Genomic DNA, 19,045 nt, shown 5'->3' with positions numbered 1-19,045 from the left:
GTCCCCTTGATGTTGGCCTCAGACCCAAAACCAGACAGCATTATCTATTTGCCTGTCATCTTGGCGTCAAGGGTTGTCAAGATCACAGTCATCTTGACACCACTATTCAAAATGCTCAAAAAATATACTTCTTCCCCACCTCCTAATTCATTACTTTTCTTAGTAGAGGTCCTTGGGTAATGGGGACATAAGGACCTGGTCTACTCCATATTCTTGTTCACTTTTGAAAACTGAGAGAATTTGGGGTAAATTTCACCAGGCTCTCTGACTCATTTAAAGATTCACTGGAAGGAGCTGAGTGATAACACTTTTTTTAGTCATAGGAACTATTACAATGTGTACTCTAGTCAAGAGCACCCCTTAGTTACTACATCTCCCTGAGTGCTTTCATGGAGAGCCCCATCAGTCTCCTCCTTTGAGATTCCATTTTCAGTAACAAAAGATCTCTTCAAGAAAGCCTTTGCTCAGATTTTCGAGGAATTAGTCCTCAATTACTATTTTTTTTTCAACACTCTCTCAGCTAGTAAGTAATTACTGTACTGGAAGTAGCTGCTATTTCAGCATAGTAATTTGTCAGTTAACATCTGAATTTTGTGGTGAACCAATTGACTGGACCTGTGTCTGTGGGAGGTAGTGGTGGGGAAGGTTAGGAATGGTTAAGTCCAGAATACTGAGTCAGAACTGAGAAAAGTTTCTTTAAGGATTTCCTCTACCCCACTACCTCACACCATAGATGGTCTCGGCAGAGGCAGTGACTGAACAATACAGTCATTGTTTGTCACAATACAGTTACTGTCTGAACAATACAGTGAAGTCCCCACCCTCCCCTATAAAGAGGTTTTCCACTTAAGGTGACTAGACTAAAAATGTTATATGCCCAAGAGCCTGGTTGGCCAAGGGGAGAGGAGTTGATTCAAGACTGCAACTACCTCCTGTGCCTGCAGTACACAAATCTTACCTCAAGTCTCTTTTGTGTTGGGAATCTCTATGATAATTGCCAGGTAATGCCTTTGTAACTGTCCATGATTGGATCTGAAAGATCACACAAAAGCAGGGTTGGCCTGAAGTTGGATTCTTCAGTGTGTTCATACACACACACACACACACACACACACACACCTTCATACACACATAAGTCTGCATAGATATACATTTGCCTATAAACATGGATATATACCTGTAAAGTCATATTTAGAATTCATGGCAAATCTTGGACACTTTAAATTCCAGTTCATTTTCTCAGAGGTTGTTCTTGTCTTTCTCCATTTCATATATATATATTCTTTCTTCTACTGTGTGAATCCTGACTAGTCCACAACACAGTTACTCAAATGTATCAGCATCATTATTATTTTTCAACTTTTATTTTATGTTCAAGTGGTACACTTGCAGGTTTATTACATGACTATATTGTGTATTGCTGGAGTTTGATGTACAAATGATTTTGTCACCAAGGTAGTGAGCATAGTACCCAATAGGTAGTTTTTCAGTCCTCACACTCTTCCTACCCTCCACCCTCAAGTAAGCCCTGGTGTCTATTTTTCCCCTCTTTGTGTCCATGTGTACTCAAATGTTTAAGTGTACCCACTTACAAGAGAGAACATGTGGTATTTGGTTTTCTGTGCCTGTGTTAATTTCCTTAGGATAATGGCTTCCAGTCTTATCCATGTTGTTGCAAAGGATACAATTTATGGTGTATATGTACCACATTTTCTTTATTCAGTCCACTGTTGATGAGCAGGCACCTAGGTTGATTCTGTCTTTGCTACTGTGAATAGTGCTGTTGATGAACGTGCACATGCATGTGTCTTTATGGTAGAATGATTTATATTCTTTTGGGGATATTCCCAGTAATGGGGTTGCTGGATCAAATGGTAGTTTTAAGTTCTTTGAGAAATTTCCAAACTGCTTTCCACAGTGACTGAACTTGTTTACATTCCCATCAGCAATGTATAAGCCTTCCTTTTTCTCTACAACCTCACCAGCATCTCTTATTTCTGACTTTTTAGTAATGTCCATTCTGACTGGTGTGAGATGGTATCTCATTGTGGTTTTGATTTGCATTTCTCTAATGATTAGTGATGTTAAGCATTTTTCCTATGCTTGTTGGCAGCATGTATATCTTCTTTTGATAAGTGTCTGTTCATGTCCTTTGCCTGTTTTTAATGGGGTTCTTTGGTTTTTGCTTGTTGATTAGTTTAAATTCCTTATAGAGTCTGGATATTACACCTTTGTTAGATGCATAGTTTGAGAATATTTTCTCCTATTCTGTAGGTTGTCTATTTGCTTTATTGATAGTTTCCTTTGCTCTACAGAAACTCTTTAGTTTAATTAGATCCTATTTGTTAATTTTTGTTTTTATTGCAGTGGCTTTTGGCATCTTTCTCATGATTTGTTTGCCAAGTCCTATGTCCAGAATGATATTCCCTAGTTTAATTTTCAGAGTTTTATATTTTTGGGTTTTACATTTAAGTATTTAATTCATCTCGAGTTTTTTTTTTTTTTTCCTCTTTTTTGAGACGAGTCTCGCTCTGTCGCCCAGGCTGGAGTGCAGTGGCCGGATCTCGGCTCACTGCAAGCTCCGCCTCCCGGGTTCACGCCATTCTCCTGCCTCAGCCTCCCAAGTAGCTGGGACTACAGGTGCCCGCCACCTCGCCTGGCTAGTTTTTTGTATTTTTTAGTAGACAGTGGGTTTCACCGTGTTAGCCAGGATGGTCTCGATCTCCTGACCTCATGACCCACCCGTCTCGGCCTCCCAAAGTGTTGGGATTACAGGCTTGAGCCACCGTGCCTGGCCGAGTTTTTTTTTAATGTGGTAAAAGGAAAGGTTCCAATTTCAATCTACTGCATATGGCTAGCCTGTTATCTTAGCACAACTTACTGAATAGAAAGTCCTTTCCCTGTTGCTTGGTTTGTCAGCTTTGTCAAAGATCAGATGGTTATAGGTGTGTGGCTTTATTTCTGAGTTCTCTAACCTGTTTCATTGGTCTATGTGTATGTTTTTGTATCACTACTGTGCTGTTTTGGTTACTGTAACATTGTAGTATAGTTTGCAATTCTGTAGTGTGCTATCTTGGGCTTTGTTCTTTTTGCTGAGGATTGCTTTGGCTATTTGGGCTCTTTATTGTTCCATATGAATTTTAGAATAGGTTTTTCTTATTCTGTAAAAAAAAAAAGTTGTTAGTAGTTTCATAGGAATAGCATAGAATATGTAAATTGCTTTGAGTAGTATGGCAATTTTAGCAATATTGATTCTTCCTATCTATGAGCACGGAATGTTTTTCCACTTATTTGTGTCATCTCTGATTTATTTTAGTAGTGCTTTGTAATTCTCATTGTAGAGATCTTTCACCTTGCTGGTTTGCTGTAATCCTAGATATTTTGTTCTTTTTTGTAGCTATGGTGAATAGCATTGCATTCTTGATTTGCCTATCAGCTTAGACATTACTGACATATAGAAATGCTACTGATTTTTGTACGTTTATTTTGTATCCTGGAACTTTGTTGAACTTGTGTATCAGATCTTGGAGTGTTTGGGCAGATACTGTGGGATTTTCTAGATATAGAATCACATTATCTGTGAAGAGAGGTAGTTTGAATTCCTTTCTTCCTATTCGGATCACTTTTATTTCTTTTTCTTGCCTGTGACTCTGACTAGGACTTCTAGTATTATGTTGAATAGGAATGGTGAGAGTGGGTATCCTTGTCTTGTCCCAGTTCTTAAGGAAAATGCTTCGAGCTTTTGCCTGCTCAGTATGATATTGGTTATGGATTTGTCACAGGCCCCCAATCTCTTCTGGCTTGTAGAGTTTCTCCTTAAAAGTCTGCTGTTAGCCTGATTTTGGGGGGACATTCCCTTTGTAAGTGACTTGCCCTTTTTATCTAGCTACCTTTAATATTTTTCTTTCACGTTGACCTTGGAGAATCTGATCACTGTGTCTCAGGGATGGTCATCTGGTATAGTGTCTTAAAGGGGTTCTCTGAATTTCTGGATTTTGAATATTGACCTCTCTACCAAGGTTGGAGAAATTTTCATAGACAGTATCCTTAAATATGTTTTCCAAATTGCTTTCTCTCTGTCTCCCTCTCTTTCAGGGATGCCAGTGAGTCTCTGCATAATCCCACATTTGGTCTCTACATAATCACACATTTTTGGAGGTTTTTAATTTTTTAAAATTCTTTTTTCTTTATTTTTGTTTGACTGGGTTAATTCAAAGAACCAGTCTTCAAGCTGTGATATTGTTTTCTCAGCTTTGTTTATTCTGCTGTTAATACTTCCGATTGTGTTATGAAATTCTTGTAGTGAATTTTTAGCTCTATGAGATCAATTTGTTTCTTTCTTGAAATGACTATTTTGCCTTTCATCTCTTGAGATAGTCTTACTGAATTACTTAGATTCCTTGGATTGGATTTAAACTGTCTCCTGAGTCTCAATGATCCCCATTGCCATCCAGATTTTCTATGTCTGTCATTTCAGCCATTTCATTCTGGTTAAGAACCATTGCTGGGGAGTTAGTGTGGTTGTTTGGAGATAAGAAGACCTTCTGCATTATAGAGTTGCCAGCATTCTTGCACTGGTTCTCTTATCTGTTTTGGCTGACATTTCTTTAACCATGGTGTATTTTGAGTATAGTCAATTGACTTCATTTCTGAATGTTTTCAGAGCACTGAGGCTTTGTGTAGGGTCTTTATTTGTGGCTGAATTCTTGCCCTTGTTTTCACATGGGAGTATGTTAGCAAAGTATTTTTATTGTTATAGTTTTGACTACAAACCAATAGATGACACTTATGCATAATGGCTGGTAAATGGGCTCTTACTAAGGCATGTGGTTCCTCTGTATTTCCTTGTGTTTGCAGCCATGCTCCTCCTTAGTACTCTGAGAGTGTGGGCTTCTCTTTCACTTCAGTGCCAGCCACAGGTCTTGGCTTGGCATTCCCAGGTTGTACACTGCAGCCCTGGGGCAAGCTCAGGCTTTTTGTTCTTTCCCCAGCTTGGGGGCAGCAGGGGTATGGGGACCTTGGCAGTGCCAATAGCATAGGTCCTGTCACTTGTCTTTGGGAGCTCCACCTTAAAGAAAGGTAGAACTGCTGCCAATCAGAACAGTCAGCCAATGGTGAGGTGGCTTTGTGTGGAGTCCAAGCCAGGGAGCCTTGCCTGGTGAAGAGCAGGAGGAGTGGGGGTTCACACGGAAGACAGTCGTGCCTCTTCTCTGTAGGTCAGCTGTGGTGTGCTGGAGGCTCAGGTAAAGCACTCAGGCTCTTTTCTCTTCCCCAGCTTGGTGGCAACAAGGATGAGTACTACTGCAGCAGCAATGGCAGAGGGACTGGTTGCCAGTTGCCAATGGGAATTCCACCCCAGAGAAACACAGAGCTGCCACAGATGGAAGTGATCAGGCAGAAATAGAGTGGCTGCGTTGAGGGCCAAGGTCGGGAGGCCCTGCCCAGTAAGGAGTAGCAAGGCCTGGGACCTGCATGAAAAACAGTCTGGCTGTTTTTCTGTATGGCACGTGTGGCATGTTGGAGGCCCAAGATAGCTTTTGAGCTCTATACTGTCTCCCTAGCCTCAGGGCAACAGGGACTGGGGGGACTTTGGCAGTGGCAAAAGCTGTGGGCCTATTGTGTTACCTCTGGAATCTCTGTCCTAGAGAAACGCAGAGCTGCAGCCAGCCCAAGTGCTCAGGTTGGAGGGTGGGGGTGAGGTGGGTGGCTGTGCTGAGGACCTAGGCCGGTTGGCTTTGCTTGGCAAGGTACCCTAGAGGTGAGGCCTACAGTCTGTCCACATCTCAGTATCCTAGATGGGGCCCTTATTGTTGGGGCACATGGGAGATCCTTGCCTCCCTTGTTGGCAGAGCTATGGCAGCTGGTCCCAGGGTGCTCAGGAATCCAAAGCCCTTGGAGCTCCACACGGGCCTGAACAGGGATCTGCTGTGACTCCATGCAGCTTTCTGTGTCAGTCTGGGGTTCCCAGGGAGTAGGGTTGGGCAGGATCTCTTGTGCCTAGGTTTGCAAAGGTTCATGGCAGTGGTGTGTATGGTGGAGAGCCTTCCTTGGCTCTGTGCCAATCCCAGGCAGGCAGCTGTCCTGCCTCACTCCTCTCTGCTCTCCATGGGTCACCACTGCTTCCTTGGTGAATCCCAAGGTGGCCTCCTGGATGAGCCAGTTGAAGAGCCACTTGCCACTTACAAATTTATAAGTTTACTTGCCACTCTGTCTTCTCTCCTGTGAAAGCAGTTCACACTAGCTACTTCTAGTCAGCCATGTTGATCTTGAAATCTAGATTGTATTGCAGTTCCAAAATTATTTTAGAATTGTTTAGCACGTACTTCTAGAGAAACAAACCTACTGAAAATATTTTATGATGTGTGTACGGTCTATTCTCCACACACTTGCCCATGTATTAGGGCATATGTTAAATACTGTATTGATGGTTTACCTGTGTGAGTTATTTTTTCCCTTTAATAGGTTCACTAAATTTGCTTTCAGTTTTAGTTTCTTCTTATCCTTTGTGATTTAGTTTTATTTTTTTTGAAATATATGAAACCTGAAACTGATTCCAAAAGTAAAAAAATATGCAAGGTATACTTAGAGAAGTTCCATTCCTTCCCTAGTTCTCCCTCTTTCATCTTGTATTCTTACATTTCACCTGTTTCATTTTGTAAAGCTAAGTATCTTTCTAATGTCCTTTCTTTCTTTCTTTTTTTAATCCTTCTTCCTTACCTAACGGTGGCATACAAGTTTTCCCTTTTTCAGGTTTTTTTTCACTTAACATTATCTCCTGGAAATCCCTACAGGTTAGTTTATAGAGATTTTTAAATTGCTTTTACAACTCTATGTATAGCTATTTGTACCACATTATTAACCATAGTTTTCATTATACTGTAGTTTATAACAAGCTCGTCCAACCTGCCTTATTTTTGTTGTTGTTGTCATTCTGGTCTGTTTTGTTTTGGGCTTTTAGCAGCCCAAAGCCATTGTTTTTAGTTTCTGTCTCTAGTGATAAGCGGAAAAGAGGAATGAAAAAGGGGCTTTACTGGCACAACCAGAAACAGAAACTAAGAATCTGTGACTGTATTCTCTCCCTTGGACACCCCTAGAACTTTATGGTATATGGTATATACATTGGCTTCTTCAACCAATATCCAATGCTTTAACGTTTATGTGGTTTTGAGTATTTTGTAATTACAAATAATGCCATAATGATAAACTTGTACATATGTATTTTTATTGTTTGGTTTATGACGTCTGTATGATCTATACAATATAAATAACCTAAGAAAAATATAGACTAACTATATATAATTCCTAGAAATGTTTATAAAGTGAGAAAGCATCAACATACAGCCATTAAAATTCTTTTCAGCATTTTCTCATCAAATCTATCATTATTGTAATTTAGCTATAACTTTGTACAGGTGACAGAGAATGCTCATGTAAATGTTTTGTAAATTTGAAATACTGAAATTTCACAATAGATCAATTTTTCTATTTAGTGGAATAAATGTATTTTCTTTATGTAGCTCATAATGAAGTACCAAATGAAAGGCTTATAGTTGAGCATCAAGAATCAATGTCAAAAACCAAATTGCAAGTAAAGAAACAAGAAACTTCTACAGAGCAACCACTCACCAGTAAGTATAAAAATTACACATAACTTTAAATTATTTTAAATTAGTCACAGCAAAGATATTTTTCTTCAGTTCATGAGTCTTGAATTTACAGAAATTTTACCTTGGACCTGAAGTGTGAATACCATAAGATAACTAGAGAACAAAAGCTAGAGTATTTGTTACTTTTAGTTAGTATTTCTGGTTGTAATGGTATTTTGTAGCCATGATCATGTGCTCATTATTCACCAAGGACAATAACAGGCCAATAATTGTCTTTCAAAGAGTGTGTACCTTTTATCCAACTCTAGGAAGTTACAGGTCCAAAAGCCCAATTTATTCCGCTGACCTATTCAGTAAGCTGCTTCCATTTGGCATCAATCAATGAACAGAAAATTTGCTGAGACCTGTAACTCAAATAAAGTTCAGAGAAGCCAAGGGGAACAGTGGCATAGGAGGCTTATTAGATGGACTCCAGGGCATTCTGTTGGTTGGGGCCTGCTCCAAGGTAGAGGCCTTTTTGGTAACTTTAAAATGATTGCAATCAGGATTCCGGCAAGCGTAATGTGAGACTGCCAGTAGCAGAATAGATTCACGAATTGCTTGGCCTCTTGTGTATTTGTTGCAATAGAGAGGGACCATAGTTTGACAGTTATCTCCTCAGGCGTGAGACATGTTTCCCCTTTCTAGTTTACTCCCAGGAATTCCCCTTGGGTAACAAGGTCTTTGTGTTTTTTATGTATTAATGGCCCCACCATGTTGCTGCATTGGGCCAATACAACATCCAGTCCTTGCTGGGTAGTGGACTTGCCTGGGCCTACCAGTAGGGAGTCGTCAATGTCTTGGAAGGTTAATTGGAACAAAACTGTTTCCAGATCATGGTTTTGCGGAGGGATTTTAAAGGTGTATTCCAACCTGTTCCATATAAGACAAACTGTTCCTGATTATCTGTGTGGACAGGAATGCTGAAAAGGGCATTTGCAATGTCGATTGCTTTATACCTACTTCCCTCAGCTTGGGTAATTACCTTTATGGACAGTCACAATGTCAGGTCATAGTAGTGTTCTAAGATGTACCATAGCATTAAGCTTCCCATAATCAATGGAGTTTATAGGCACCCAAGGCGATACACAGGCCAACTTAGTTATTGCATGGAGAAAGAGTCTCATGAACATCTTTGGCTTTATGATTATGAAGAGCTGAGCAATAAGGGCAGTGATTTCTATTTCTCCCTCAGGTAATTTCTGGAGACTAATCTCTAGACACTTGTGGTTTAGTAAGTTTACAGTCTTCCACATGCTTCACTAAAATGACTTTAACTGCAGTAGTTCCCATCAGGGCTTGACGCTGATGTGATTGGGAGTTCACACAGAAGGTACTTCTATATCAATAATATATTCAGTAGAGGGAGTCATATAAACGGAGGCTTGTAGTGGCCCAGTGGGACCCACCCATAGTTGTGTTTGGGTAAGGGTCGTGTTTTTGGTGGCTTCAGACCACACACCATATAGCATTATCTGTTTCACCCTCATCCTGGTGTCAGAGATTGTGGAGTCAGTCATTGGTAAACTAGTGTTTGAATGGTGCGAGTTATGCAGTTCTGCAGTATGACCTCTTTGAACTCTGACTTGGTATACATCCTCAGGTGCCACTGTGAAAATAGGTCTGTTGGCCTAACCCCTAATTTTGTTTTGTTTTGAAAGCTGAGACTTCTGGGTAAACACAGACCATGTTCTCTGATTCATCTTAAGATCACTATGATGGGTAGAGGAAATAGCACATGTGTTAGTTATAGGTATTACTACCATTTTGACTCTAGTGGGGCTGTATGTTGGCCCTATGCCCTACTGCCTGGCCAGAAGATCCTTAGTGGGGAGTCCATCAAGCTCTTCTTTGAGACTTCATTGTTGAGTGACTAGACAATGCTTGCAGTGTCAGGGAACTCATCATGAATGGGCCAAACTTTCAGAGAACAAATGATAGCCTATAGAGAAAGGAGAGTATCTCTAGTGCTCATATCTCTTTTTTTTCTCTGCCACCCTTCCTCATCTTCCTTGGACACTTTTAGGACACTCAGAACGAGGGGCCCTGTTGTGACACACTATATATGGTGCCACTGTCACACACTATCTTAACATGCTTACCTCCTTTATGGTAGAAGCAAACTACGCAAGTTCCTATAAACTCCTCAGGTCACTGGTGAGGTGAACCTGAGAGAACTTTATTCTTTCAAATTTAGTATAAATCTCAAATAAGTGTGTCATCATAGGCTGTCTGTTCATGCCAGAGACATATTTAGAGTTAACAATAGTCATTGGGTGCAACTCAGCAAGCAGTGTTTGCAGGGACTTGATAACAAACTACTTTGTTTTCTGGTTTATCTTTCTGTGTTTTATTTAATAAAGATAGATATCTCTCCATATTATTCTTATTTCCTCTTCTTTCTTACTTAAAAGATAGTATTCTAGATATTTTCCCTTTTGGTTTTTTTCCACTAAACATTATTTCATAGAAATATCACCAAGTCAGTTTGTAGGGATCTTTTTCATTCCTTTTATAAAGGTATGTGCAGTTTTTTGGACCATATTATAGCCCATAGTTGATGTTGTCATAGTTTATATGCTTTACTCAACAGATCTATGCTTGTACATTTAGGTGGTTTTGAGTATTTGCGATTATGCTGTAATGAATAACCTGGTGCATATGCATTTTCATTGTTTGGTTTATGAATATGTATTAATTGAAAATATAAAAAACCTAAGAAAGCCAGAGACTAAGATAAAACATATTCAAAGTGCAGGAATATTGATATGATGAGATAAGTCCCAACACACGCCCATTGAAACTCTTCTCACAATTTTCATAGTAGATATAGCATCTTGGTAATTTATTCATAACTCTATAAAAATGAGAGAAAATGCCACTGCACACTGGTAAATTTGAAATCTATAGATTTCAAATAGATTTATTTTTAATTTATGGACTAAACACATTTTTTCTATAGCTCATGATAAAGAACCAGATGAAAATCTTACACTTGGGCATCAAGACTCAATGTCAAAATCAGAAATGCAAGTGAAGGAACAAAGCACTCTCAAAGGACAAAGAATTACTAGTAAGTATAAAAAATAAAGATAACTTTAAATTATTTAAAAGTAAGTTCATCCGAAGGTATTTTTGCTTTGGTTCACAAAAGTTTTACACTTTGACTAAAATGTGAATACCCTACCATAATTAAAGAAAAAAAGGCAAATATATTGATACATTTTGGTTGACATTTCTGGCCCTTAGATTATTTCATGACCACAGGACACACAGTATCCCCCAAGGCTTTATAACAAATGTGTAATTGTCTTTCCAAAGTAGTGTGCCTTTCAGGCAACTCAAAGTAATTATGGGCCCAAAAACTTAAAACCTCTCACCTGTGGCCTTCTGCCATAGGCACCAATCAGCAAAGATATTGTTTAGATCTGTAACTCAAAACAGCAAATGGGGATCATAATAACCGAGGGGAAGGTAACCTAGGACACCTGTTTAAGGGCCTATAGGGCATCCTTTTGGTCATAGCCCCACTGAAATGAAACAGAATTTCTGGTAACCCCATAGATGAATGAATGTCATCAAGGATCGCACATAGGGAAAATGAGAGTGTATTTATCCAAACAGTTCCAGTAACTGCTGGGCTTGTTTTTTTTTTTTTTTTTTTCTTTTTTTTTTTGAGACAGAGTCTCACTTTCTTGCCCAGACTGGAGTGCAGTGGCCCAATCTTGGCTCACCGCAACCTCTGCCTCCCAGGCTCAAGTGATTTTCCTGCCTCAGCCTCCCATGTAGCTGAGATTATAGGCATGCCCCACCACGCCTGCCTAATTTTTGTATTTTTAATAGAGGTGAGGTTTCACCATGTTGGCCAGGCTAGTCTCAAACTCCTGACCTTAAATGATCCACCCGCCTTAGCCTCCCAAAGTGCTGACATTGTAGGTGTGAGCCATTGCACCCAGCCTGGGGTTGTTTTTATTTGTTAGACCAGAAAAGATCAAAGCTTGGCAGTCTCCTCTGGAATGAGATGTCACCCCTTAGAAATCAATCCTAGGCATTTCATCCAGGTACTAGGTAACTGTATCTTGTCTGAACTAATGGCCCAGCTAAGAGCCACTGGTGAGTCATTAGAGCAGCCAGTCATTTTGGGTGATGTCCTTGCTTGAGTCCACTTAAATAATATAATCAATATAATGAAAGGCTAGTCCTCCCTTGGGACCAGGCCACTTAGAGGTCATTATGCATTGATGACAGATATTAGAGCAGTTTGGTAGCCTTGTGGAAGGATATTAGTTATGTTTTCCAACTTATTCTATATAAGGTTAAACTGAAAATCTAAGTGAAAAAAAGATATGGGAAGGCATTTGAAATGTCAGTTGTTGCAAACCAAGTTCCCTCAGTTTGGAAAATATCCTGTATGACAACTATAGTTTCATGTGTCTTTGGTGCCCAGGGCTGTAATATAGCAATGGACCAGCAAAATCAATTGAGTCATTATGCACCTGAGGCTGTGTACAAGATCTACTTAGTTATTGAATGAAGAAATAGTCTCATGGAGAACTTTTGCTTCAATAAGCTCAACAAATGACGACAGCCATTTCTGTTTCTTCCTAGGAAGCTATTTTGGGAAATAAAGGTGCTAGGCGCTGTTAATCTGGATATTTACACTCTTCCATATGCCCAACTAAAATGACCTTAAATGCCTCAGTTCCCATCAGGGATTGGGATGAATGCAAGTGGGGGTTCACATAGAAAATACATCTATACCAACAATACATTTGGTGGGGGAGGGGAATAAAATGGAGTTTTGCAGTTGTCTGAAGGGATACTCTCATGGTAGTGTTTGACCGAGGGTCCTGTTGGTGGTGCCCTCAGATGCAAAACCAGAGAGCATTACTTCTTTTTCCCAGTTCCTGGTGTCAGAGGTTGTGGGGATCACAGCCACCTGTGCACCAGTATCCTAATGACCCTAGAAATGCAATTTCCTCCCACCTTCCCTTTAAATTCTGATGTTACCATACATTCTCGGATTACCACTGGTAATATAGGGATCTTGGCCTAACTCTTGATTTTCTTTATTTTCGAGAGCATGAAGTTTGAGCAAAAGTAGTGGAGGGTTCTCTGATTCATTTCAATATCACTGGGAGGTACAAAGGGAAGAGCACTTTCATTAGTCATAGGGGTCATCACAGTCTGGATTTAGTGGGGCTGTGTGTTGGTACCCATGGCCCACTACCTGGCCAGGAGATTCTTGGTGAAAAGTCCATCAGTGTCCTACTTCAGATTCCATCGTTGATTAACTAGACTCAGATATTTCTTGGGGAGAGCCCTCAACTAGATCACCCAGGAGTGGATGCCAAATTATTTTTAGGTCACACTGTTCACTGGTCACACATTGCTATCTTGGTGGTAGATGCTTTTTTTATGCCCAGAAATTTGTCAGTTAAGATCTGAATTGTGCCACAAATTAATTGACATTATTTTATAAGGAGGTTTAATTGAGCTAGTAAAGGCTATGAAATGAAACTAGAGATCTGAGTCTGGTCAAATCTTGTCATTACTGTCCTCACTCCATCAGTGACCTTAGAGACAGCCGAGTGGTGCAAGGGGCCATTATAGCCTCTGCAGATGATGGCCCAAACACGTTTTCCAGTAGCAGGGAACACGTCATGGGTGGGCAATCCTGTCAGAGCCAAAAATAGTATACAACTGAGGAAGGAGAGGGTTTCAGATGTTTGCATCATTCGTTCCCCTTTCCTCCACTTCCTTAGGCAATATGGGCACTGTCAAGACTCTCTTAAGGAGGCATTCTATGGTGATAAGCTCCACAATATGTCCCTCTTGCTCCCTAAGTTAAACAAGATTATCACTTTATTGTGAAGGCACACTACCCATGTCTCTTAGTGCGGGCAAAATGATCATCAGGACTTTGCATTGTTTTTCATTAAAGCATGAGTCTCAATAACTGACTACATTACAGGCTGTCCACCAGTTTTAGGGGAGTGCCTAGGGCTAAGAACAGTCATTAGGTGCAACTGAGCGTGCAGAGTCTCCAACTTTTTGAGCCCATTAACTTAGGGCCATGAGCAGTAATCACAAAATTACTTCCCTAGCTTTCTCAGAGCCCATCTGCTAGATTTTTCAATTGACTCATTGGATATCTTGGTATGTGAATCAGAGGATAAAGAGACTATTGTTCCATGTCAGAATTGAAAAGCTCATGTAAATAATACATTAGCATTCTAGAAAACCCCATGGTGTCTGCTGGACTTTCTAAGACATGATTGACATGACTGGCAGAGTGCCCTGTGGGATGCTGAGTCTCTTGCAATTGATCCAGTAGTCTCCCCATTCCCTTTCCACTGAGAGTGTCCTGCAGACTCACTAGCACTTTCCAAAGTGTTCCTTCTAGAAAGGCTTTGTGCTTCATTGACCACCCTGCTGTTTGTGGTAGTTTGTCAGAAACAGAAATGCCAGTTTTTGAGTTGGTCTATTAAGTAACAGGCCAAACTCAAAGTCACAATTAACCTTATTCACTTACTAGCATATTAAAAGCCATAGGCTAGATAGAGGCAGGTCCCCAGCTCTACAGGGTCCCATTTTACCCCACAGAAAAGCACTTAGCAAGTGCATCAGTGTAGACTGTGTGAGTGGGCATGGGATGGGGTTGTCTCACAGTGGAAGGAGCCCCAAGCAAGAAGCTATTTTCCATTTTATGGACCCCGAGGCTGAATTAGCTGGAGCTCTGAACCGCATGGATACCTTTAGTTATTTGTTCCCTATTCTAATTCCTCTCAAATTGAGTTCAGATTGCTTAACATATACTAGAACAGCAAACCAACTAAAAAGATTTCATGATTTGTTTGCACTCCACCTCCACCTCTCATGTCCAATAGTGAGGGTTTATGTCAAATACTATATTGATGAGTTATTGCTTTTATTTTTTCTTCAATGATTTCATTTCATTATTTCCTTTTAGTTTTCATCACACCTTCTTTTCCTTGTGGATTTAATTTTGTTTTTGAAATCTGTAGGCCATGAAACTACTTTCAAAAGTAAAACAATATATATGCAAAAAGTTAGAGGAGTATATTTTCTTCCCCAGTCCTCTCCCCTCATTTTGTAGGTAACCAACAACATTGTTTCTTATATCTTTCCTCTGCTTCTTTTTGTAAAGATAACTATCTCTCTATTTCCTTCTCTTTTTTTTTCTCATTTCTTCATCTTCGTTCCCCAAAGATAGCATTCAAGTTTTCCCCTTTGTAGGTATTTTTTTCCTTCACATTATTCTTTGCAATCCCTTCAAGTCAATTTATAGACATGTTTAATTTCTTTTATAGTTACACTTACAGTTGTTTGTACCACATTATTTACCATATGTACTATACCATAGTGTGTGGTACAGCACGTACTTGAGTAACATCATTTTGTTCAACATCGTTTGATTATAATGTTAATAAGAAAAAAAGTTGATTCCTAGCCAGGCACATGGTCTGGAGTTAGCACATTCTCCCTGTGTCTGCATGAATTTTCTCTGGGTGCTCCAATTTCCTCCCACATTCCAAAGATATGTATATTAGGTAAATTGGTGTGTCTAAATGGTCCCTGTCTGAGTGAGTGTGGGTATGTGTCTGAGTGCGCCCTGATATGGCATGGCATTCTGTCGAGGGCTGGTTCCCCCCTTGTGCTCTGAGCTTCTAGGATATGTTCCAACCACCTGCAACTGTTAACTGGAATAAGTGGGCTGGAAATCAAGTGAATGAATGAATACAAATTATTGTAAAATAAAAATTTGTATACAATAATTATGCAAATGCATGACAATAAACAATGCAGTACAAAAGCAGTCTGTAAGCTACCATATTTGTGATTGCTTTTAAATTATATGGTGGGAGGAGGCATTCCTTACAATTTTGCTTTGCTTTTGATTTATTCCTTTGAATAAATCAAGGAGTGTGTTCCTTGACTTAACTCACCACCACTATGACAACCATCACTCACTGATTAACCACAAATTGGGTAAATAATTGTCTTACTTGTTTTCATTATTTTTTCTTAAATCTATGTATAGCTCACATTTATTTTAATGTTTACTATTGGAAGTGTTTTGGGTCTTTATTTAGAAGTTTGTGATGTTTTTGTTACAAAAAAAAAATACTGTAGGAACTTAACTCTTGTTTATGTCAATATGCCTATGGTAAAATCGGTTTCATTATGTGTCATTTTGCTTAAGGTCACAGTTTCCAAGATTCTATCAATGACATTATGTGAGGACTTACTGTATATACATATCTCAGTTTATTCAACCAGTCTCCTCTGCTTGAAAGTTTATGTGGTTTTGACTATTTTGCAATTACATATATGATATAATAAATAACATTGTACGTATGCATTTTTATTTTTATTTCTGTGAATATGTATTAACCTAAAGTATAAATAACATAAGGAAACTAGTGACTAATATGTATCAGATGCCTAGAAATGTTATGAAATAATGAGCTTCAACACACACCCATTAAAAATGTTCTTATAGTAGTCATGTCACATCTGGATTTATGATAATTTACTTACAAATTTATCAAAATGAGAAAATTTTGCTACACAATTACAAGTTTGAAATCTAGAGATTTCACAGTAGGTCTGTTTTTCCATTAAGAGACTAAATGCATCTCCTTATGTAGCTCATGAAGAAGAACCAGGCAAAAATCTTGCACTTGGACATCAAGATTCATTGTCAAAACTGGAAATGCAAATTAAAAAAAATGAAAAACTTCCTAGAGAGAAAAGACATAGTAGTAAGTATAATAATTACAGGTAACTTTAAATTTTAAAAGTTAATCTCATTAGATCATTTTTCTTTGGTTCATGACTATGTAGTTGAGCGTATAGTTTATAGAAATTTTACATGTTACAGTGTGAATACCTTAAAATAACTAGGGAACAATAATATTTGGTTGGAATTTCTGGTCTTGAGACTATTTTATGGCATGCTTATGTGCTCAGTGTCCACCAAATCCAATAAAAGTCGTTAGTCTATCAAAGGGTGTTTACTTTCAGCCAACTGTAGGAGATTATGGGTCCAAGTGTTCAACAGGAACCTTGGAATATGTGGCAGTATCCTTCTGTCATAGACTCTAATCGGCAAACAGAAGGTTGGTGAGATGTGTAACTCAAATGACAAAATGTATCAGAGAAGGCCAAGGGGAAAAACAGCCTATGTGGTCATTGAAGGGTCTCTAGAACATACTATCTTTAGGATGCACCTAAGGGTAGAGGTCTTCTTGGTAACCTGATAGATGGTGTCATGAAGATGTTCATGAAGGGAATGTGAGAACTCCAGTCTGGCTTTCCTTTTATTTGTTGGGGCTGAGAGTAACTAAAGCTGAGAGTGACCCAGCCCTTGCTGGGTAGTGTTTTTGTCTGGGCCCAGTGGAGGATGCGATGAATATAGTGGAAGGCCAGTGCTTCATCTGGGAGTGGTGCTGTTTTCATGTCACAGCCTTGAGGAGGACGTTAAAGGTGTAATGCAGCCCACTTAATGTAAGGCAGACTGATCTTGATCATCTTTGTGGACAAGGATGCTGAAAAGGGCATTTACAATGTCAATTGCTTTATAACTATTTGCCTCAGCTTGGGTAGTAGCCTCTGTGATAGTCACAATGTCAGGTAACACCAGTGCCAAAGACAGAACTATGGCATGAGCCACCAATAGTCAATTATTTTCCAGGCACACAATGCCTTAAGCAAAAAGCCAGATGGTGAACTTTGGCTTCCTTAAGCACAGCAATGAAGACATTTTTTTTTTTTTCATCCCCAAGACAGTCGATAGTGTTTTTAAGAGACAAAGACACTAGGTGCTGGTAGTCTGGCTGGTTTAGTCTTCCATCTACCCCACTAAAACGGTCCTAATTGCAACAATTCCCCTCAGGGATGCGGGGTGAATACAGTCAGGGGTAGACATAGACAATATGTCATAGCAACAACCCATTCAGTAATGGGTACCATAATGATGGAAGTATGTAGTGGCTTGAAGAGACCTACCTGTAGTCAGATCAGGATCTTGGTGGTGGTGGCCTCCAGCTGAAAACCAGAGAACATTATCTATTTCCTCCTCATTCTCATGCCAGGGATTTTGGGGATCACAGTCACCTGTGTGCTATTATGCAAAAGGCCCAAGAAATGAAATTCTCCATGTCCACTTTGAACTTTAACTTTGATATAGGGCCTCCATTCCTCACTGGGGACATAGGGACATTGGCCATGTCATAGTCTTGTTGTTTTTTTTAAAAAAACTAAAATATTTGCATAAAAATTGGCAGGGCTCTCTAATTCTTTTCAAACTTCAATGGGAGAAGAGGAGAGCAGCATTTTTATTAGTTATAGGGGCCAGCACTGGGCAGACCCTGGGAGGCTATCATTGAGCCCACAGTGGCACACTACCACCAGGCCATGAGTTAGGTGAAGAGCCCATTAATCTCCTTTTGTGAGTCCTTACTTTTGGGTAACCAAACCTAGAGATCACTTTGGTGAGGCCCTTACTTATGTCATTGAGGAGTGTGTGCCCAATGACTATTTTTATGTTGCTGTCTCTGGTGATCTCTTTTTGCTTTTTTGTAGCAGTTGCTTCTTCCATGCTGAGGAATTTGTCATCTCTAGGCCATTGATTACATATCACAATAAATGAAAAAAATTATGATCTAGATCAGTGGTCCTCAACCTTTTTCACACCAGAGAAAGTGAACAAATTTAACATTTTTTCCATGGACCAGGGCCAAGGTGGGGGATGATTTCGGGATGATTCAAGTGCATTACATTTATTGTGCACTTTATTTATATTATTATTACATTGTAATATGTAATGAAATAATTATACACCATAATGTAGAATCAGTGGGAGCCCTGAGCTTGTTTTCCTGCAACTAGATGGCCCCATGTGAGGCTAATGGAAGACAGTGACAGATCATCAGGCATTAGATTCTCATAAAGAACACACAACCTGGAACCACCCAAGATGGCCAAATATGAACAGCTCCAGTCTACAGCTCCCAGCACCAGCGACCAAGAAAATGGATGATTTCTACATTTCCAACTGAGGTACCGGGTTCATCTCACTGGGACTGGTTGGACAGTGGGTGCAACCCATGGAGTGTGAGCTGAAACAGTGGGGCATCACCTCACCTGGGAAGCACAAGGGTCAGGGAATTCCCTTTCCTAGTCAAGGGAAGCCGTAACAGACAGTACCTGGAAAATCAGGACACTCCCGCCCTTTTATAGCACTTTTCCAACAGTCTTAGCAAATGGCACACCAGGAGATTATATCCCATGCCTGGCTTGGTGGGTCCCACACCCATGGAGCCTTGCTCACTGCTAGCACAGCAGTCCAAGATAAAACTGTGAGGTAGCAG

The 19,045-nt window shown here is 39.8% G+C and overlaps 1 protein-coding gene across 1 annotated transcript in view; it reads left to right on the top strand.

Annotated features, from left to right (window-relative positions):
- The window catches only part of CCDC7 (coiled-coil domain containing 7), a 447,862-nt gene that overhangs the window by 241,431 nt on the left and 187,386 nt on the right, over nt 1–19,045 (top strand). Inside the window, exons 23-25 of the mRNA XM_025396487.1 lie at nt 7,518–7,628; nt 10,609–10,719; nt 16,322–16,435. Of these exons, the coding sequence (XP_025252272.1) occupies nt 7,518–7,628; nt 10,609–10,719; nt 16,322–16,435 (336 nt within the window). The remainder of the gene's footprint in view (nt 1–7,517; nt 7,629–10,608; nt 10,720–16,321; nt 16,436–19,045) is intronic.

This window comes from Theropithecus gelada, chromosome 9 (assembly GCF_003255815.1).
Source record: "Theropithecus gelada isolate Dixy chromosome 9, Tgel_1.0, whole genome shotgun sequence".
In the NCBI taxonomy this organism is placed as follows: Eukaryota; Metazoa; Chordata; class Mammalia; order Primates; family Cercopithecidae; genus Theropithecus; species Theropithecus gelada.
This window is presented reverse-complemented; position numbering and strand designations above follow the sequence as displayed.